The sequence below is a fragment of the Marmota monax genome, unplaced genomic scaffold (genome assembly GCF_021218885.2).
Source record: "Marmota monax isolate L192 unplaced genomic scaffold, Marmota_monax_Labrador192_F-V1.1 WCK01_AAM20220418_F8-fsc00005, whole genome shotgun sequence".
NCBI classification, from domain to species: Eukaryota; Metazoa; Chordata; class Mammalia; order Rodentia; family Sciuridae; genus Marmota; species Marmota monax.
The window spans coordinates 23,889,232-23,912,397 of record NW_026692254.1 but is presented as its reverse complement, the minus strand read 5'-3'; the positions used below and the strand labels follow the sequence as shown (position 1 = coordinate 23,912,397).

The 23,166-nt window shown below is 35.9% G+C and overlaps 1 protein-coding gene across 10 annotated transcripts in view; it reads right to left on the bottom strand.

Annotated features, from left to right (window-relative positions):
• The window catches only part of Akap13 (A-kinase anchoring protein 13), a 353,536-nt gene that overhangs the window by 263,295 nt on the left and 67,075 nt on the right, over positions 1 to 23,166 (bottom strand). For all 10 annotated transcript variants that reach the window (XM_046436733.2, XM_046436768.2, XM_046436778.2 and 7 more), the window contains one exon: positions 889 to 932. In XM_046436733.2, coding sequence (XP_046292689.1) covers positions 889 to 932 — 44 coding nt within the window. The remainder of the gene's footprint in view (positions 1 to 888; positions 933 to 23,166) is intronic.

Below are 23,166 nucleotides of genomic sequence, written 5' to 3'. Positions count from 1 at the left end.
ACAGCAGTTTCAAAATATACATCATCAATGACTCCTTGGTGGTCAAAAAACAAAATTCCCTCACCTTTGTCTTCCTTTGGAACTAAGCTTCAACACTCTATAGTTATCCCACATGATTCCCCAACAGAAATTCAGCTGGACAAGAGTTTCTACTGTTTACCCTACCACCACTCAACTAACACCACCCTTATTGCCCATCTCCCTTTTGTCCTAAACAAATTAAGGAGATGTTTCAACCAACTAATTGGTCCTGATTCAAGGCCTGACTCTAATCCTATCACAAACTTTTCTCACCCTCTCCAGAACATAGCAACCCAACATCCTCTGGCCTCTCACAACTCTGTCAGTAGCTCTAGATGGCTCCTCCCTAATAAGCACCTTTCCAGCCCCCCAATGAAGTCAATGCACTTCCACTCCTTGTCCAGCATCAATCTGTTAATTTATCCATTTCATCCTATAATTCACTCTCTCCAAGAAGAATGTTGTGTCAGCTTTCACCCAGTCTTAAGGTAAACAACACTCTTGCCAATGACAGGGTGCCACCTAGCTGCAACACAAGGTAACTCACAATGGGAATGGGAAAAATCTCCATTTACAGAAATGCACAGCAATAAAAGAAAGAAGCCACAGTACAGTACCATTTGCAGGGCAATTTGTTTCATAGGTACATCTTATCACCCTGACTAGATTACCTCACAAGTCTTACAGGTATTATTTGTTCTCAGTTCAGTTTCATCATGTACTAGTCAATTTAGTATTTACTAAATCAAACTCAATTCCTGATGCATAAAAAATTATTTGGTAATCTCTATCACAAGAGTATGAGTTTATTACAAATAATGAACAACATAGATAAGTACAAAATGAAAAGAAATCACATTTACTCACATATAATGGAGCTTGTTGTGGATTAAGTTTCATGACCCAGGACACTGAAACAGAAATTGAAGAAATAAATGAGAATCAAATTGGAAATGGTCACCAAAAATATAAAAATCACCCACAGCTCTAAGAGTATAATCCTATGTCTGAGGTTACTGTGTGTGTGTGTGTGTGCGCGCGCGCGTGTGTGTGTTCGGCTTTCCTCAGAGATTTGGGAAAAAGGAGGCTCAAGGATTACAGAATTCCTTGTATTCCAGCCACTTTTCAAGTGGGGAGAATGATTTTCTAATTGAAGAAGAAAGACAAAGTCTTCATTGTCACAGAAAACCATTGATCAGATATTTAAAGCATTTACCAAAGCAAAACCATTAAATGTTCATTTGTGCTTCTGTATAACCCATCAAACTCACAAAATGCTGCTCTACCCAAGATATCCCCCTAGTCCCACTAAGGAGTTTGGAGAAAGGGAAAGGAAGTAGCAAAAGACCACTAGAGCTCTTTTGCTCACTGCCATCTTCTCAGAGAAGATGCAGCTTGCCTTTAACAGCTAAAAACTCACCTTCCTCAAAATTAATAGCTGAATTCCTTAGTTGTTTGTCATTAAATGAATGCTCACAAAAATCTTATGAAGAACTTTATAGAAGATTCCCAATATTGTATAACACATTTCTGAATATTAAGAATAGCATGTAGGATTTCAGAATGATAAACATCCTGAATGTGACTATAAGCTGATCTTCAGGGCACTCTTTCCTTCCAGTATGCCTAAAGAAATCTACACTAAAAACCAACTTTAAGAAATGTAATAGTAACAAACTCATTTAGTGGAAAATTTTAAGTATATTTTAGATTCAAATAACAAACACTGATGAAAAAATGGCAGGCTTGAGTAATTGCTCAATGTATTAAATATCCATTTAATTTAAAATTAACTCACTGTGCTCTCTGGCCTTTAATCAGATTTCCCAGTCCTGTTCAGACTTGCTGAGATATGGGATTTAAAGAACCTATAAATTTATAAACTAATGTGTCTTGAATAACTTAAGAAGTGTTCCTGCCATCGCAGGCAGAAGAAACTGATATGAAAATTAACACATTGGTAACCCACAAGAATTAGAGAAATCTATGGGTACAAACTAATGACTTTTCAGCCCTTTTATGCGTCATAATTTGCCAAGGAAACTTAGAATACTGTGTAAGGACCACAACATCAACTATCTGAGGGGCTCCCACTGCATACAGATGTGAACTGAGAGATGAGAGAGCTCAGAGGGCTCTAATGAAGAGGTGATGCCATCTGAACTGCTTGAACTGTGTTTATCCAAATGTATTTCAAAGCCATAACCCATAACAAGTTGCTCTGATAAGAGGATTAAAGAGGGATGACAAAGTGTCTGTCCTCTCCCACTGGTCAAAGAGCCAGGTCATTGTGTTGTTGGCAACACAGGCTACTGAAAAGAATATATCTGTCAAAAGTAATAAAAGTAATGACCAGAAGGCTCCAGGAACAGATTGGTTTTTAGACTTCTTCAATGATGACACATGAGGGGAAAGAGAGAACTAAACTTCATTGGGTTTTATATATGATATTGTATTCATTCTCCATAAAAAAAGATCACTTTTCTCATTTCACTGGTGGGGGAGTCTTTTCAAAAATTAAACATATTTAACACAAAGAGCAAAAAGTAAACGGGAGAGCCTAAATTCAAACACTGTGTGATACCAATACATTTTTTTCTCCACATTGCCAGTACTGATCAAGCCTTCCCAAAAAGAAAGCTTAAGAAATGTACTCTGTCCATGCAATGGTTTTAAGACAGAATGTTAGGAAAAAACCCTACTATTTCTTCCTTACCTAGAAAGCAATGAATGACTTAAAGCAAATTCACAAGTCCAATAGGACTGTTTTCATGTTACAACCAATACATGAGAAATACTGACAATAAAGATTGCCTAGCATTTGAAAGACTAAGAAGAAATATCAAAATTAAAAGACTACACGACATGGTGTTAAGTACGATCAACAAATCTACCACTCAACAGTAAAACCAGCTAGAGTTTTGAGCAGTCATAAATGTAAGGAGTGTGAAATAAACAGAAGCATAATAATTGTTTTTATTCTTTAAAAAAAAATAAGTTGTAGATAGACACAATATATTTATTTACTTTTATGTGGTGCTCAAGATTGAACCCAGTTCCTCACATGTGGAAGGCAAGCACTCTACCACTGAGCTATCGCCCCAGCCTCTGTTTTCATTGTTTCCACATTTTTCACTTTAAAATGTTGAAAACAAAATTTCATAGTTCAGTGTCATATAAAAGTGACAAAATCACTTTATGTCAAAATAATACTCTCCCAATTTTAATGCAACTGTCTCAATTATATAAATTGATGTTGTCCCCTAACACTCACACATAAATCTCTAAAGGTACTTTAGAGAAGCAAAGGTTGTGGGTACAAGTGTTCCTGAATTTTGATATAAACTATGGTCAGTCTTTTCTTCATAGAGTACAGTGAGGACACCATCATCAGAATGAACCAAAGATGGGCATACAATGCTTAAAAGATAAACAATAGCACAAGTTTTAGAATTTTTGAAATTCACGCTGTTCACAAAGGAGTTTGCAGAAACTCAATCACCATACAGGACTACACAGAAACTCAGGCATGAAGTGATATGGCAGTATGACCTGATTCAGAGAGAAAGGGAGACAGAAAGCACCTCCACCAACCAATGTGCCTAAGCAAATGAATGCAAAATCTTAAAAGTTACAAAGGAAGCTACACCTAAATTAAATTTGGTGTCTATGGCAGTAGTCAGCCATCACTGTAAAAGGCGGGGTGAACAAATATTTTAGGCTTTGCAGGTTGTCTCTGTTACAACATATTTTTTTAAAAAAAATGAATATAGCTGCATTCTGATAAAACTACTTACAAAAAGAGGCAACATGCTGGAGTCAGCCAGCTGGTGACAGTATGCCAACCCTTAGTTAAAAACTAACAAAATACCTCTTAAGCTCAAGAAGGATTACATCCATATTCAACAGCTTTGTTATGTCTCAATGATGCTGTCAGCTAAAAAACACTCCTCAATACAGGAAAATTATAGGGTGCTGCACAACATTCTCTAGACAAGAATCAGATTAATCCAGATTCATGGTGTGACTTTGAGCAAGTCACTTGACTTGTCTAAAATTCAGCCTCCTTATTTACAGAAACAGCCTAATTATTCCTGCCTACACTACAATGTTGGTGGAAGAATCAAAAACACAATCCAAGTCCAGCACTTAAAGCACACTGCCAAGCACAGAGAAGCCACCACTTCTTTCTCTTGCAGTTTCTGAATGTCAACAGAGATAAACCATGAAAGACATCTAAAAACCATAAATGGCTAAATGAAACCCTTCAGGTACCCAGAGATAGCTTTCTGACACAACCACAAAAAAAGAATGTGGGGTAACAAATACTGAATTCTTAAGTGTATGTATCTCTGGGCAGTGCAGGGAAATTTCATTCCTAAATTATCAGTTTCTTAACTGTAACTATTCAAACAACAAACAGATATTACTTTTGCAAAACAGTAAGAAACATACACAGAGCATCTGTTTTAAGTTCCCTGTCATTCAACATACCACAACTAATATGGATATGATTAAAAAGACAGTTTCCTAGAAGTGCAAAACTGAAATCAAATAGACTACAGAATCCTTTAACAGGTGCTTCACCTATAATGAAATGTCTCTTAAAAGCTGGGCAGGGGGGCCAATATCATATCAGGTAATTAAACTATTAACTTTCTAGTGCCTGTTTAGCTGAGTGATATCTCATTTCTTAAGGACCAGCTGTCCCAGTCTGATAAACTTATCAACTCAATTGACAAGGTTTTTATCATTCACAATAGGGAAGCTTCCAAATACATACATATACACACACACACACACACAAAGAGAGGTGTGTGCAACTCACCCCTCACATCTGCCCCAGTCCCAACAGGAAGGGTATAGCTGTTTGAGTCTCACCCAAGTGTACACAGAAGATTTTTACCTTCCAAGTATTTCCATGGCAGAATATGTTTCAAACAAATCTCCCTGGCCAGGGACCTTGCTAAGACAGGGTTACACAGTCAATGACACTGTATGCTCTAGATTCTTGTAACAAGAGTCAATTTTCAGTTCTTGAGGAAAATAACAGGATCCAAAGAGTCTTTCCTTCAATTCTAAGGAATAGGTGCTGGAGGCTATAAGCCTGTTATATACTGGTTGAGGAAGTTAGGGAGGCTGGGAGTAGGAGAGAGGCATTCTGAACAAAGAAGAAAGAAGCAGAGCACACAGAGTAAATAGACTTTTCCTGTTGAAGATGCCAGGTTTTTCATAAAAAATATAAATACCACATGTACCAAATATATTTCCTGAATGAGATACTGAAGAAGTCTGACAGCACTCATGAATGCTCTTCTTCTGCTGTAGCTACGCTAATTAATAATTGTGCAGTTAGCCTTAAACAGTGATTCTTGAACCTTAGTGTACTTGAGTATCAGTTGAAGGCCTTGTTAAGCAATGCAGATTCTTGCCCCCACCACCATAGAGACCAAATCAGACTAGATCTGATGATGTTTCTACTCTGGCCTACACTTTGGGAAACAATGATATTGAGGCCCACAACATGTGTCTTATTTTCATTTGGCAGATAGCGTTGCTCTGCCCAACTATCACATGACACAAGACTTACTACCACCAAAAAAAAAAAAGACCTCATCACAAATGGGGGAGCCATAGCAGATAGAGAGAACAGAAAGGAAATAGGGTTCAATAGGATAATAATACTCCACAGGAAAACAAATGAACATAGCAAATTAAAACAAAAATCAAAACAGCAAACAAAAACAATTACCACATTAACTCATCTAATTTATTCTTTAATCAATGCTAGATTATACAACAGGCAAAATGATAATGAATTTAGGGCAAACACACATACACGCAAAGTAAATATTATGAAATTTTAAAAAGTCATATATAAATTTTTTTAAAATTAATTTAAAAAGCCCAAAAAATATAGCATAGTGTTTGCAGTGGGTACTGCCTCCTTTTCTTATGCTTATAAAACTCAATGTCTGGAACACAAAGACTCAATAATGGTTGATAATTTTTTCATTTTTCTGAGCCCCTAGAAACTAGTTATGCAGTTTCAGAGAGAAATCATATATGGCTCCTGCTGATTTAATACAGGACTTATATATGTAAACAGATTTAAATTAAGAGTATAATTAGAACAATAATAAAAGATCAGTAAGGTGGGAGCCCAGGCAGAAATTACTGGAGGAGGCAACTGTGAAGGAGTTTCACCAGGTAGAATTAGGAGGAGCATAGAGTCAAAGGAACAGCAAGCACAACACATGATAGCACAATGAGAGAGAATTATTTTTTTAATATTTATTTTTTAGTTCTCGGCGGACACAACACCTTTGTTTGTATGTGGTGCTGAGGATCGAACCCAGGCCGCATGCATGCCAGCGCGCTACCACTTGAGCCACATCCCCAGCCCGCACAATGAGTTCTTCACAACAATACAGACTAGTGAAAAGTGCAAGCAGAAGATGACAGGGATGGAGCCAAGAGAGGCACTTAGGTCAATTTATATACCTCAAAGCTGCATGGCCTTAGAAACCAAGAAAGAGAGAGGGAAGAAAATAAAACTATTACCATGACATGGCTCTACAATAAAGAAATCATAGCCATTCAAGAGAAATGGCATCAAAAAATTTCTGCCCCTCTCCCACCACCATCACCACCCTTTTTAAGCTCAGTTAAAATTTCTGTTATTTACAATTGCATGTTGAAAGATTCACTAAAAGTAGCATTGGATGTTTATAATCACATAACCTACACTCAAGCCCAGACACAGCCCAGAATCTGTTGTTGGTCACAACCAATCCAGAACCCTACCATGGCTCCCCTGAGGTACAGCAAGCCAACAGCTGGCTTCCAGATGAATCTGCATTAGAGTCTTTGTCCCAGTCCCTAACCAAATCCCATCAGCCACAAAACTTATAATCAAGAGGGGTCTGTCTCAGCATCAGTCCTGATCATCTTGCTTCCCCAGGGAAGAATCACTGCCAGCTTACTTGCCTCTGCTTGTAGACTGGGTGCCAGAGCCTTATCACCCTGAGAAAATCTCTCCATGCTCCCTAGGCACCTCTGACTCAACCTTCCCCAAATGTTATTTTTGTTTTCTATAGCACCCTCTCTGCCTACACTGAAGTAAGCAATCTTTTAAAAGTGTTCTTCTGAGGTACCAATCCTTTTCTTTAGGGATTTCTATGGCATGGTACTAAAATTATAACCTGCCATGATTCAAGAAGGGAAAAAAGTATAAAACTAAAATGTAATTGGCTTGGGGGGACATATCTGATCCATCTTTAGTTTTCTTAGAACTTCCAACAGCTGGAGCATTGCATAAGCTTAAATACTGCAACCACAGACACACATGGCCAGCACAGCAACTAATAAGCACACTACATTGCCTCTATTAAAAAGACTAAATAAATTTATTTTACACCAACCACCAATAAGCCACTTTGATGAAGATATTAAAAGAAGAAAAAAACTGCAAAGTCCTCATCTAGATTGGAAACAACCTTTTATTGTTTAAGAATTTTTTAAACAAGCCCTGAAAGAAGAATGTAAAGATTAAAATGAGACTACCAATATAATTCAGAGATGGAGACAAACAGACTTGGATTTGAATTATAACTCTGGTACTGGTACTTACTGACTATTGTTATCTTGGACAAGTGGCTTAATTGCCAAGCTTTACTTTCCTTATCTCCTAAATGGGGATAAATAAGAATAAAAGATATGTGTAAATGTCTAACACAATTGTAGGCAATAAAATCATAAAATTAAGTTCCTATTCCTAATAATTAGTGTGAATCACTGAAAACCATTTCAACACTAACTTCACACCACAATCAACTCCCACGTCTTTTAGACCCTCTTAATCACCTGTGCTGATCTTGAATTCTAAACAAAAGGTACTGCTGAGGGAAAAAGAGACCCCAACATATCTGGTGTTCTATTAAACACGATTTTTATCATTGCTGAGCTCTCAGAAGCCACCCACACTTTTCTTGCTTCCCTCTGGTACGCCTGAACTATGTTCAAGCCCCCTCCCCTCCCCCCCCCACTCAATTATCTCTGTGGTCTTCTTTGCACTCCTTTTCCTTCAGACTCTGTACACACCATCTGTGAGCATCATGCTCTCAGTCCAGTCCTACCTTTGCACATGTGAAGGCCTCCTACCCTTGGTGATTCTGATTATAGGATTACTGCTAATATTTTAACCCACACAATCAGCAGTGACATACCGTCTGGTTTTTTCTCTTTGCACCAATACCATTCATGCCACAATATCTGGCACCGTGCTGGACCCTCCCCCACACACACAAAAAATACTAAAGAAAAACATGTTTGGTATGAACATCAGAGACAGAAATTAATTAGATTTCTGTGCCATAGTTTATGGAAAGGGATCAATACATATAGCTATAAAAACCAACCTACCAAAACCAAAATATCTAAGGTTAATCTAGTCCCAAAAGGTTCATCTAGTAGCTCATTAAAGACAGTATGGATCCTGCCAAGTGTTAAGGAATCCGGCCTTAAGCAATTTGTTTAATCTGCCAGAGAGGTAACAGGGAGCAGATTCAGAGGACAACCTCAAAGCGAAGAGGAGGGCAAAGGGTTATTTAATACTATACTTGGGTTCTCACATGATGGTTGCTACCTCTGGGAAGAGGAACATGCACATGTTATTTCAATTCTCCTTTGGTGCTAACACAGGCCTGTGGTTTCCTGAAAAAAATGGTTTCTAGTGTTTTGCAAAGATCTATATGGAGAAGAAAACTCCCAGTGGCATTCCACAGGTGAGAATTTTGCCGCCAGCTGTATCCTGTTATCCAAAGGAAACAGGAACTACAAGCTGCCTGGAGGTCCAGACAAGGAAGAGCAAGACCATAAATTCAATAAGTGCTGACACTCTTATCCCTATGGCAATAAGAATAAACTTTAAATTTAGAAAAATTCATACACAGCTGGGCTGTATGTAAATTAACTTCTGCAGGGGTTAAAATAGATATCCGGTAAAAAGACTGCCAAATTCAAGCCTTTACACTTCCTCCATCCTCTCTCATCGAAAAAGCAAGAAGCCCAATGGGCTAAACCAAATATAAACCACCTGGAAAGACTAAATATAGGCAAGTGGGCACACATACAAATGCAACAGACATTACTGAGCTGGATGACCTTACCTGGACAAATCCCAGGGCCTGCTGTGGCTATTCTATTAGAAGTGATTTCACAGGGACACATAGCCCACCTTCTTGAACACATTATATGACAAAAGAAATATCAAATGAATTCCACAAGTAGCTAGCAGAAGAGCTCAGAAACAAAATGCTGCAAGTGGTCAAGGTAGGCCTTTAAATCATGAAAATGGTTCTCAGGTCTTAAGGATAAACACTGCCTTCAATGTTATACAATAATAAGTTTTTTGAGAACACAATGTTGAAAAACAAGAGGAATGGCATTTTGAGAAGGGAACATCTCAAAGTTGCAAAGTTTTAATAAAAACTTCAAATAAAAGAAAATTATAAATGTCCTAATTAGGTGAAGATGCTACACAGAAAAAGAAAAGTCCCCTGTTAGAGACTTTTAATGAACTAGGATCAGCCATGTAAATGCACAGGAAAATCAACATCCCCACTTCGAAAAATCAAGATGCCATGTCAGTATAGAACTTGAGACAACATTAATATTTTTGATAGAAAATTTGACTACTTAAATACAAAAAAAGTATGAGTATTCTGAAATAACCGAAATGGGTTTTTTCCTTAATATTTGCTGCATTTTGTTTGAATTTTTTTTTTTTTTTGTATTTGTAGATGGACAGCATGCCTTTTGTTTGTTTGTTCCTTTTTTTTTTTTTTTTTTTTTGAGGGGGAATATCAAAAACTGAACCCTGGAGCACTTAACTACTGAGTCACATCTCCAGCCCTTTTTTATATTTTATTTATAGACAGGGTTTCGCTGAGTTGCCTATGGCCTCAATAAGATTCTGGGACAGACTTTGAACTTGAAATCCTCCTACCTCAGCCTCCTGAGTTGCTGGGATAACAGGCACAAACCACTGTGCCTGGCCCTTGTTTTGTTTATTTGTATGTGGTGCTAAGGATCAAACTTAGTGCCTCACTTAGTGCAAGCACTCTGCCACTGAGCTACAGTCTCAGCCCCACAGAAGTGTTCCCAACCCCTAACTACATGGTAGAAAGGTATTCCTCACAAATCTCTCCTCCAAGTAACATGTAGGGGAGTACTAAATGAAACTGAATCTGCATTCATAACAGTCCACAGTAGAAGTAGAAATACCTATGCATTTTTTGTTTGTTTTGGTACTAAGGGACTGAACCCAGGGGTACTTTGCCACTGAACCACATCCACAGCCCTTTATATTTTTTATTTGGAGACAGGGTCTTATTAACTTTCTTAGGGCCTCACTAAGTTTGAGTTAAGTGCTAACACAGGCCTGTGGTTTCCTGCAAAAATGGTTTCTAGTGTTTTGCAAAGATCTATATGGAGAAGAAAACGTCAATCCTCCCACTTTAGCCTCCTGGTTCATAGGTATGTGCCAACCATGGCCAGCGCCAATGTATTTTTAACACGGTAATTTAAAGAACTGAGGTTAATTCTGTTAGGATATTAATAAAGACAATTCACTTTTAATGCGTTCATAAAACAAACATGACTGTTTGACAATGCTAAGATAAAGAAGTGGAAGATTAGTTTATCTCTGAGTTCAAAGTCATTTTCTAGGCTAAAAAAGCAAAGCATGCTTTGCAAATTCTCATAAATTCATTAATTCACAGAAAATTATTTAAGAATGATTTAAGACATGATTTTCATCAAATTATTAAAAAGTTATCAGGTTTAACTCAGATAATATTACAGTGCTGGATTTAGTAATAACAGATTTAAGAGAAATTTCAGTAGTTATTTCTGAATTTCAAATTTTCTGAACTCCTCTTAAAAGAAACTTCTAATGGGGGCTGGGGTCTTGGCTCAGTGGTAGAGTGCTCATCTAGCATGCATGAGGCACTGAGTTCGATCCTCAGCACCACATAAAAATAAAATAAAGATATTGTGTCCACCTAAAACTAAAAAATAAATATTAAAAAAAGAAACTCTTAATGGACTAGACATGTTAATGATTTACTATACAGTGCATGAACAGAAAATTAATCTCCCCACTGAACTAAAATTAATTAAAAGTTGTCATAAAAATGCAAATCTAGTCCTTTAAAATATTTTAGCATTTCTAGCTGTGTGTGGAGACAAATGTGCCTTGTATAGTAGAAATACAAAATCATAAATTGTTATTTCTAATAAGTGTGGAAACAGGACATATTAGTATGCACATGAAACTTCAAATATTTAATATATGTGGTAAATACACAAAAATATCACGAGAGAAACAGCCAGGCATCTACTGTACAATACCCTTTCATTTAAAAAAAATACAAACTGAGAAACTATTGTTGTTCCATAAAAATCAATGCTATAATAGTGTTAATTATTGATCCCAAGTGATAACAATTTGATCATAATGAGCACACAAGGAGCACAACTGGCTATTTCACCTAAAAACCTTTCCAATCAAAAAGTAAATTAATTAGGAAAAAAAAGAGCATAGATTTTAGAATGTACTGTCCTAAATATAAAACCAATGTTTTTGTAGGTTTCTCTAACTGGGTCCAGAAATGAGAGAGTGAAAAGTAGATGTATTATGTATGTGTTCAAAGAACCCAGGCCATAGGCAAAGCAGCTCAGTCTAGAAGGGGTAAGAAAGATATAAAGAATGCAAATCAGCATACTACAGTGATGTAGCCACATCCATGTTTATAACAGATCAATTAACTCCAAATAGTTAAACTATGGAACCAAACTGGGTGTTCTCCAACAGATGAACAGATAAAGAAAATGTGGTATATATTATATACACAATGAAATATCACTCTGCCTTAAAGAAAAATGAAATTACAGCATTTACCGGTAAATGGATGAAGCTGGAGAATATCATGCTAAGAGAAATAAGCCAATCCCCCCCCCCCAAAAAAAAACCCAAAGGCCAAATGTTCTCTCTAATATGCAGATGCTAATTCACAATTGGGGTGGGTAGGGCTAGGGAAGAAAAGAGGTACTTTGGATTGGATAGAGGGGAGTGAAGGAAGGTGAGGGAGTAGGAAGGATAGTAGAATGAATTAGACATTATTACCCTATGTACATATATGTCTACACAACCAGTGTGATTCTATATCATGTAAAACCAGAAGAATGAGAAATTAGACTCCATTTATGTATGATGTGTCAAAGTGCATTCCACTGTCATATACAACTAATTAGAACAAATTTTAAAAAAGAAAAAAACACAAAAAAGGGAAATAATTCAACAACTAATTGAGTGCATACTGTAGAAAGGGAGTTTAGATAGAACTAACTATATATAGTTCAAATAAGCTCTGCAGATAGTGCTGTGAGGCCTTGGCTTTCTGATTCTCCACATAAATAGGCCTCACAAATGGCTCCCCACTACAGCAAACAGTTGGTTCTGTACTAGATAAGTCATGGTCAGATGCAAACAAAATTCAGATAGATCTAAAAGACCAAAGAACTTAAGCTGCTCCAAAAACCTGGACACATCCAAAACAGAATCAACAAAACATCCCATGCCAAGTAAAGAACTGATAGACTACTTTGGTCATAGTAAGAGGGCACTGCACGGGAGAGGAAGAAGCTGAAGCATAACCCTGTGCTAACTGAAGGCTCTCTTCCTCTGTATTTTTTTTTAAGTAACTTTATTTTATTTGTTTGTTTGTTTGTTTATTTTTAATGTGGTGCTGAGGATCAAACCCAGAGCCTCACATGTGCTAGACAAGCGCTCTATCACTGAGCCACAATCCCAGCCCCTCTCTTCCTCTGTATTAAACAGGTTTAATAATCACTTGCCTTAGAGAGCCTGCTGTAGGTCAAATGAGATGCCATTTGTGCAGCAGTTTAGTATAGTGGTGACCCAGAACAGGTGTTCTGTAGACTGTCTTTCACTGACACCAAGCAAACCTGACACAGGATAACCAACAAGAAAAAGGTGGTCATGGTAAACAAATTAAATCCTTACTTCTTATTGGTTGTCACAGCAGAATTTTTTAAGAAATACAGCCTACTCAACACTAGTTTGAGAGCTTAAGGTTAGAACCTCGGTAAAATCAATTCTGTCTTTAGGCAATTTAAGATGAAAAAAAATGTTTTTAACTATCAAACAGAGTTAGGAACAGTTGTCTTTGTGGCTGGCTCTCCATCAGCAGGGAGTAGCAATGGTTACAAACCACAATTCAGCAGATTTTCAGTCCCTACCTGATGAAGTAAAAGCTCAAAAGTCAATTTTTTTCAGTTTAAAAATTATATTCTTGATTCCCCCTTTCTTTCTCTATGCTCCATTATTCCCCAAATGTGGGCAGAGCCACTTTCTAAAACAAAAGCACCCCAATTACCCATCACAGGAAGAACCTAAACAAAGATGAAAGGTGAAGATTGACTACTGATTCTATTCCACATTCTCCTTACTCTGTGGCTTCTCCCTCCCCAATTTGACACATGAAGTTTCTATGGAAGGACCTGGCATTTTTAAGCTCACATGTTTGTACAGAAATAGGAACACTGTAAATGTTTGGAGAAAAGAATGAAAGGATTATCAACTAGCTTCAATTATACCAACTGATCTAATCATCATGTTACATGCTTCTTCTGGCATCTGAAGCCTATTTCTTAAACTCAAGCAGGAGCATTTTTTAAAATATTCCTCCGTCTCTCATCTTTCTCTCTCAAATATAACCAAAATATACCTGGTGGTAAACACATGTGCTCATTGGCTTTTAGAATTCATACTCATCTAAAATGGACCTCACTGACAGATAAATTTCACTTCATCTGATTTCATTTAGATAGTCTTCTCATTTGTTCTTCTAAAGAGTATTAATTCTGTAGTTTTAACAGCTTATATCTTATAAATTAGGAAGAAATACCACATCATCATTATTGCTGGAACCTATAAAGTTTACTTACTCTATAATTCCAGGTACCATACTAATCCTGACATTAATCCATTTTACAAATAAAGAGATTCATGATTAAAACACTAACCCATGTGAGGTCACACAGGTGGTAACATTGATGGCTAGAGTGTGAACCCAGATCTGACACCAAAATCCATGCTCTTAACCCAGTGCCACAGGTATATAAACAAATGAGGCAAGGTAATTTTTGTGAGCTGGGAACTAAATATAGAAAAGATGAAAACAGAAATTTTCTGGGTGTGATGGTACATGCCTGGAATTCCAGTAACTGGGGAGGGTGAGGCAGGAGGATTCAAAGTTATAGGTCAGCCTAGAAAACTTAGTGAGACCCTGTCTCAAAATTGAAAAAAAAAAAAACAGAGCTGGGGGCGTAGTTCAATGGTAGAGCACCCTTGAGTTCAATTCCCAGTATAATAATTATTCACTCAAATAGAAAATGCATGTTGGAGGAAGGAAAATTTCACTAAGTAAAAGAATAAAGTGAGAAGAGGAAGGCAGTAACATATGCCTGTTTAAAGCTTCTTTGCAGACTAACTCATCTATTTTATGTCTTCAAAGCACATCACTGTGGACCAATTTATAGATGTGTTGTATTCTGTTTTGCAACAATGGTAGGTAATGAATTATATAGAAAGAGTCAGCTGCTAATTACCCAACAAATAAAGCAACTCAATAGGCCAACATCTATATTCAAATGGAAATGTTTATAAGCCTCAGAATTAGCTAGAAATGGAATTTCTCCTACACAAAATAAGTTTACATCAACCATGTGAAATCTGTTATCCCCCAAATTTAACTGCTGTTATAAGCAACAGAAATTTCTGAGAATGTTTTCCCTAAATTCTATAAAAATATTATTTTACAAAAATAGTCAAGCTTCAAAACCAATGCCCAAACTCAAGAAAATGAATAGGCAGTCTTTCCCATTCTAATTGTGATGTTTCTGTCAGTACTGCATTGAATTTTATAAACTTTAGGTACAAATAAGTAGTATACTATCCTACTATTTCAATACTTAAAAAACACACTGGCTTTTCAAACAGATAATTATCAGCCTGGAAATCTGCCATTAAGGTGAAAAGACAACTAAAAAATAAAGCAGGGCTGGGGTTGTAGCTCAGTGGTGCACTTGCCTAGCATGTGTGAGGCAATGAGTTCGATTCTCAGCAACGCATACAAACAAAATAAAGGTCTATCGATAACTACAAAAAATATTTTTTAAAGAAACAAGATGGGTAGACTAAAAACCAATATGATATGTCCTTCCATTATAGACCTTGATGGCTAAACTAAATCAGAGCAAGAAACAAAGAATGCACTCACCCATTGAATGCTGCCCCACTTGGTCCAAAAGAAAAAATACCACAGAATTGAGAATCTTAAAAACTTAGTTATGAAATCTTCAAGATAATCTTTTCGGCATTCAGATGTGGGCTAACAGTCTTAGGCAGACCTGCAACTTTAAAGCAACCAAAACCTCCACTAGTAATCTGTATTAGCTGTACTTAATAACCCCTAAGGCAAGATCTGCCTTTCAATAGCTATAATCAAATCATAACTATAAGCAAAGATAACATTTTAAATCTTACTAAACAAATCAACCTTTCATTTTTAAAAATGTGAAACTTTTGAGTTAGGCTTCCTAAGACATGTACTATAAAAAGTTAACTGGTGGTAACAATGAAAAAGCTTAAAGGTTTGGAAAATATTCTCTAATTGATATGTATTTCTAAGAGGGACCAGAGATAGCTCACAAATACTGAGCAAAGGAAAAAAAAAAGAAAGAAAACCAATATGAATATCAAATCCAGGAGAATGGGTAAGTAATGATTTTAAGACTTAAAAAAAAAAAAAGACTTCACTATTTTAAAAAGTCAACAAGGAAGTAAAAGCAGAATACAGATTATAAACTCTGGACAATATACAAAAGTGACTATTTGAAAGCACTAAAAAAAAGACAAAAGCTGTCAGAAAGCTGAATGTTACTGAGAAAACTCACTTTTTTTTTAAAGCCAGGGATTGAACTCAGGGGCACTCAACCACTGAGCCACATACTCAGCTCTATTTTGTGTTTTATTTAGAGACAGAGTCTCACTGAGTTGCTTAGTGCCTTGTTGTTGCTGAGGGTGGCTGTGAACTTGCAATTCTACTGCCTCAGTGTCCCACTTTTATATTGTTTTTCAACTAAGGGCATTCCCCAGATCACATGATGCAATAGTTAGAATTCAAGTAAAAAGATATTATTCTTATAATCGTGTATAAACTTTGCCCAAATCTTTGACAGATTCCCAAATTGTACTTGAGGGAGAGAATCCATAAAATTTCCAGGAAAAAGTCAATATGGAAGCCTGAAAAAACTAAGCAAGATGGAACTAAATTGTGTCCAAAATGAACAAAAGTAAAAATAACTCAGAACAAAGTTTAACATTATTCAGAAGAGGGGAGGGAAAAAAAAATGGTGGTCTCATCATCTACAATGTGCAGCACACAATAAAAAATTACCAGATATGTATTAGAAGTTTAACATGAGGTTACTTTGTATTTGCAGAAGAGTTATTTTACCTTTGACAAGTTGCAAATAATATATGCATATATCTGATGATGAATATATATCCAGAATTTATAAGGAACACTTCCAACTTAAAAAGAAGACATCCCAATTAAAAATGGGCAAATATTTGAAGAAAATAAATGAATGACTAAAGGCATGTGAAAGTTGCTCAACATCCTATTTAGGGAACAGTCAAAATTATTATTATAAGATGCCTCTATACATCAAACAAAATCACCCTCTTATCTACTTAAAACTTGAATTTTTTGTTTTCTCACAAAGAAACTCAAGTCCCAGATAGCATTATAATGGCATGCACCAAAAATTTCAAGGGGGAAAATGATACCATACTTACACTATCAAAAAATGGGGGTGGAGGAGCTGCATTTTCCAGTTCATCTTATGAAACCAACTTATCCTGACATCAAAACTAGATAAAAACATTAAGAAAAATACAAGCCAAACCACTCACAAAAATAGACACAAAAATCCTTAATAATATTACCAATTCATATCCAGAAATATAAAAAAATAATAATACAAATTGGCCAAATGAAATTTACTCCAGGAATGCAATGATGATTTAACTTCTGAAAATAATAGTATATAATTCACCTCATTAAAGAATTTGAAAGAAAAAGCATACAACTACATTACTGCAGAAAACTCATTTATAAAACACCATTAATCCATGATAAGACCTCTCAGCAAACTAGGAATAGAAAATTTCTCAACCTGATAAACAGAATCCATTAAAATCATACAAGAAGGTAAAAAATCTGAATGCTTACCATTAAGACAGGCAACTTAACCAGAATGTGAGTTCTCACCCATGCTAATCAACACAGTCCTGGCAGTCCTAGCAAGTACAGTTAGGTAAGAAAAAGAAATAAAGGTATACAGATGGTGTGGGGATTGAGAGAATTAATGCTGCCTCTCATCTGCAGACAATAGGAATCTTCCAAAAGGCTAACAAAGAAAGTGTTTTATAAAGCAAGATGGCAGACTACAAGGTCAATAAACAAATAATTGTATTTCTCCTAGTTGCTAAAACAAACAAAAGAAACTTGAAATTTCAGATATTTATAATATCATCAAAAAACATGATATAATATCATCCAAATATTTAAGGATATATTTAATAAAATATGTGTAAGGTCTGTATACTGAAGATACAAAAGCTGCTTTTAAAAAACCTGAAGAAGATCTTAACAAATTTGCAAAAAAGTATAAAGGCTAGAAGAGGGCAAACTCAACCAAATGAGTGTTCACTGATGAAAAAAGAAAAAAAAAAATCAATAAAGGCAAAACTACTCCCCCAAATATTAATTTATTTATGTTTTAAAACTGTATACAATATTCTACAAATCATACCCATATCCTAAGCTCTTTACTTGTTCTCCTGTTTGTTTTTTCACACAATAACAAAACTTCTGAAAATGATACAAATGGAAATCATCTGAGAGAACCAAGACATCTATTCAATATCCTTGTATTCTTTAAAATAACAATTGTGGTCATGTTTTGTTTAACACTGGAAATATGCTGGCTCTCTTGTCATCCTGGAAATATCACAGAGTGCATTTACACAAAACTACATAAAACAGTCTGCTACACACCAAGGCTTCATAGTACAACCACTATTGTGTTATAATTCTTCAATGTCCTCAACACTAAGCAGAACATGACTATCTGTTAAAATGCTACTATGCTTATTCTTCCAACATAAAAATCACTATCTGTTTTACCAAAAGTTAAATTTCATTTCATAGCCTCTTTCCAAAGATAATCTCTCATCTGCTACTAGAGATTAAAATAGTCCAAACTTGTGTAAAGACAACTACTAAATCCAGAAGAGTCATCATAACAGAGTGTGATTTTCAAATCACAATATATCTCTAAAAGGGCTGTGAATTTAACCAGCTTTAAAGTGACACTGGTTGTAAAAAGTATATGTTTCAGCTAATCAAAACATGTAATACAAACTGCAGACGCGGCTAGAAAGATGAGAAGGCAGAGACAGGATTCCCAACTTCAGTTCTTTGCAGTCTTAGAGAGTCTCCATGGAAAACCTTAAAACTTCCTTTATCCTGAAAAATACAAGCAAGCTTTTCTAACATGCTCTCATCATATTCATTCACCTGAGAATGCATGTAAGAGCCCCTTTAAACTCACACAATACTCTGAGAGAGAATAATCAAACAGATATCCATCTGACTACAAATGAGCAAATGTAGGCTATTCCTGTATCACATAAACCACAAAACAATACTTTTAAGATTTTTGCTGTCATTCTTCCACATTATTTTAAGACAAAAATACATAAAAGAAAATTTTAATACACTGAGTCCTTGAAAAAATTAGAAATCAGGCATCAAAAATGCCCTCCCAACTAGACTTCGGTCAACATTTAAATCACTTAACTGGACAAAGAGAGAGAACGTGCAATGACCAAACTTTTTGAATCTAATGGATAATTTACCGCAGATCCAAAAAGATTACAAGCTCAAATGTTAACTCCTGAAACTGTTTATTCTTTATTTTTTCATTCATTCACCAAAGTTCAGTAAGCACCTACAACTAGGAACATTGTGTTAGGTGCTACAGACAGAACAATAGAAATATAACCCTTGTTCTTCAAAGTATATACACTCCAAGGTAAATAGATATGAAAACAAAAAAGTGAAATGATGTACCACAGTTATCTAGGTAGAGGAAGACACAAAGGAAATGAATGGGGTGGGGAGGGAGAAGCATGAAAACTCAAAAACACACTTAAAGAGGAAGGGGTCTAAAAGAAGGCAAATCTTTTAGGGCAAGCCCCCAGTGACCTACTTCCTCCAACTAGGTCCCACATTCCAGCAGCCTATTTGTTTATCAATAGATTAATCCACTAATGAGGTCAGAGCTTTGTGATCCAATCATTTCCTCAGTGCCCCACCTCTGAACATATGAGACTGCAACACTCCAGATCCAAACCATAACAAAGTGTTTCAAAAGTTATTTTCTAGTTATCATTGTCATCAATTTTAAAAAACAATCTACTATGATGAGTAAGGTGCACTGGTAAACAGTATAATGGGAAGAGGGATAAGATAATAAATCATTCAAAGGATCCAAAAATTACTAAATTCCAAGTAATTGCCCTTCAGAGACCTCTAGTCTACTATAAAATAGCATGCAGATCCATAAGCAAATATACAGTAAGGTTATAAAGAAATAAATGCCTAAAGATCGTTACAAGTTTAAGTACAGTAGAACTCTACTGTAATCTATCGGTAAACTAGTGAAAGATGGAAAAGGGATAGGGTAAGAAACTGAAAATTCCAAGCCTACATTAACTTTACTATTAGGGAGATATTGACATAAATTTAAGAATCCTGAATCATATTACATATAGCTGTATAATTCTGAGCAATCCAATCATACTTCAGCTCATCTTCTATACTATAGACACAAAAGAACCTACCAGTTTAAACTTCCCATTTTGAAGTTAATTCCTTAAAACTGAAGAATTACACAAAAATATATAAAGTAGAAATGAGCTAGAACAACTGGCTATGATAACACCAAAGAGAAATCAAACGAATATATGTTTACATGGAAGGCTTCTTATATGCAGATTCGTTTAAAAATTCTTGAGAAGTGGGTACTCTCCTCTATTCTACAAGAAAAATGACAAGACTCAAAGACCTTGTTTAAAGATTCCCTGCTCAAAAGTGGTGAACTTGGGCTGGGGATGTGGCTCAAGCGGTAGCACACTCGCCTGGCATGCACAGGGCGCTGGGTTCGATCCTCAGCACCACATAAAAATAAAGACATTGCGTCCACCGAAAACTAAAAAATAAATATTAAAAAAAAAAATCTCTTTCTCTCTCTCTTAAAAAAAAAAAAAAAAGTGGTGAACTCTGGAATCAATCTGACTCAAAAGCCGACTCTCTAATTCTGTACTATGCTAACTCCCAGAATCTATAACTGGATTTCTAAACTAACTGGACTTACAACATTACTGATGTACACACATGGATGGGCACAGGCACAAGAGGGAGAAGAAAGGTAGATGTATGAATATTTATGAAGAGGAAAATCACCAATCATCAAACCAAGGTGACAGTGGCAATCACTGCCATATACCAGATTTTATCCCTACAGTTGCTGGGTCACAGGCATTATGTGGAAAGGGGAGGGATAATCTTCCAGGTGGTATTTCAGAATCTTAACAATCATCATGGCCTCATTAGGACACAGTACCTGGACATGACCACAGCAGTATGCATTTCTAAAGAACATTAAGGTTAGAATCATAGGAACCTAGCTTTCACATTTCAACCGAGGCATGTTAGTAACATTCATTACCCAGTGACTCCCAGTACTGCCACCAATAACATTACCCAGAAGAAAAAAAGCAAAAACCCCACAAAAGCCTCCCTAGGGTTCTGCCAACACTGACCATGGTGTCTATAGAACTCACTGCCTTTAATGTAGCCAATCAAGTTCAAATTATGTGTCTCCTTTTTAACCCTTTATCAGAAACAAGAATACAGCAGAAAAGGAAAACAAAAAAAGCAGAGGGAAAAGCAAAACACACAAAAAATCCAGGGTTACTTACAGACCTCTCAAAGATACCAGCCCTAGCACATTTAAAAAAAAAAAAAAATCATTACATTCTACCATTTTGTGCAATTTAATCTTGGCTGCATCTTAATCTACTGATCTCTTAATGGTATGAATCTGTAAGAACCAGAAAGAAACACTACAGGGACTGAAATCAGTCAGGCTTGTTAGAACCAGACATATGGAGAAGTAGGACAGTCCAGCCTGAACTCTTCCTGGTTCAGTGTGTAAACCATCTTCCTTTTTTACTTTTATAAGCAACAACAAACTCTAATGATTTCTACTTAATTTTTTATTAAATTTAGGAAATGTTTATCCTTTGTTTGTGCAATTTTTTTCATACCATTTTCTCTTTCTACATACAACTCCAGACCTTTTTAACTGTTCCACATTTTGAGGTTCTGTTCATTTTTGTTTCAACTGCTTTCTGCAGATTACATCACGCTTATAAACAAGTTCAATAATTCTTTCATTATCTCTATTCTGCTAAAAACTTACTCTGTAAAATTATTTGTTCTTCCTTTTTTTATAGCTTCTATTTCTCTGCTGAGATTTTGTATGTCTTCCTGTATGTAATTAAGTATAGTAATAACAGTTGCTTTAAAATCCTTATCTGCTAAATCTAGCATCAATCTCCATTACTTAGTTTTACTCTATAGAATGGGTCACATTTTTCTGTTTCTTCAGATTTTGAGTAACTTCATATTTTTTAAAGCAGACCCTTAAGTGAACTCAGAGGCAAACTTCTGTCTCTTGATGGCAGTTCCATTCTCTACTAAGGTTAAGCCTTGGCTTGGTGCCCCCATTCAAGTATGGCTCTATAATTTTGACAGGATTTCTATACAGAACTTGGGGTTCTGGGCTTTCTGTCCTTTAAAAGGCTAAAAAGATGTTCAAAAGATATAAGTGAGAAACCAAATGCACCAAGATGAAATTTAATATGGATACAGGTGAACCCTGCACTTCTATCAAAACACCCAGGACACACATACAAATGGACAAGGAGAAGAAATTTTTTTGAGACACCATCTCACTAAGCTGTTGAGGCTGGCCTTGAACTTGCATTCCTCCTGCCTCAGCCTCCCAAATCACTGGGATTTCAGGTGTGTGCCACTCCGCCTAGCAGAAGAAACCTATGTTAAAGTAGCATAAATAGAAAGAGACCTGTGATTTTGGCAGCCAGTAAACTCCCCAGTCAATAAGATGAAAAGTTAAGGAAGCAGAAAATCTGGCTGGATTTCTTGATGGCTGTTAACACACTGAACAAGTAAAGTGAACTGAGCTCCAGAGAACTTAAGTGAGTTATTCGAGATAAAAGTTATTAAACCGTTAGGTCAGGATGATAGCAAAGGGCATAGGATTTCTTTTGGGGGTAATAAAAATATTCTAAAATGATCATGGTGATAGTCATACAATTCTGTAAATACAGATACTAAAAAGCCATGGAATTGTAAAATACTACACTTCAAACAGATTAGTTGTATGGTATGTGAATTATATCTCAATAGAGTTGTTTTTAAAAGGAATTTAAAAATCACAACTGGATTTATATTCTTTCAATTTTATTGAAGGACTCTTATCTAAAAATAAATAAATAAATAACAAGAGTATATGCCTATAATCCAACCTACTTGGGAGGCTGAGGAAGGAAGCTCTCAAGCCTGAGGCCAGCATGGGCAACTAAGCAGGACCCTGTCCTGAAATTTTTTAAAAATAAAATAAAATAAAAAGTTAGGGATATAGCTCAGTAGAGTACCTGTGGGTTCAATCCCTAGTACTACAACAATAACAACAACAATAATAAATCTATTATTTAAAAAAGCAAATAAGATATTCTGTCATTTTCTGACCACAAATTCAGTACTAACAGTTTAACCTATTCTCCCATTCCTTCTTTACATAAAGTTTAAGTAGCACATCAAAATCCAGTTAAGT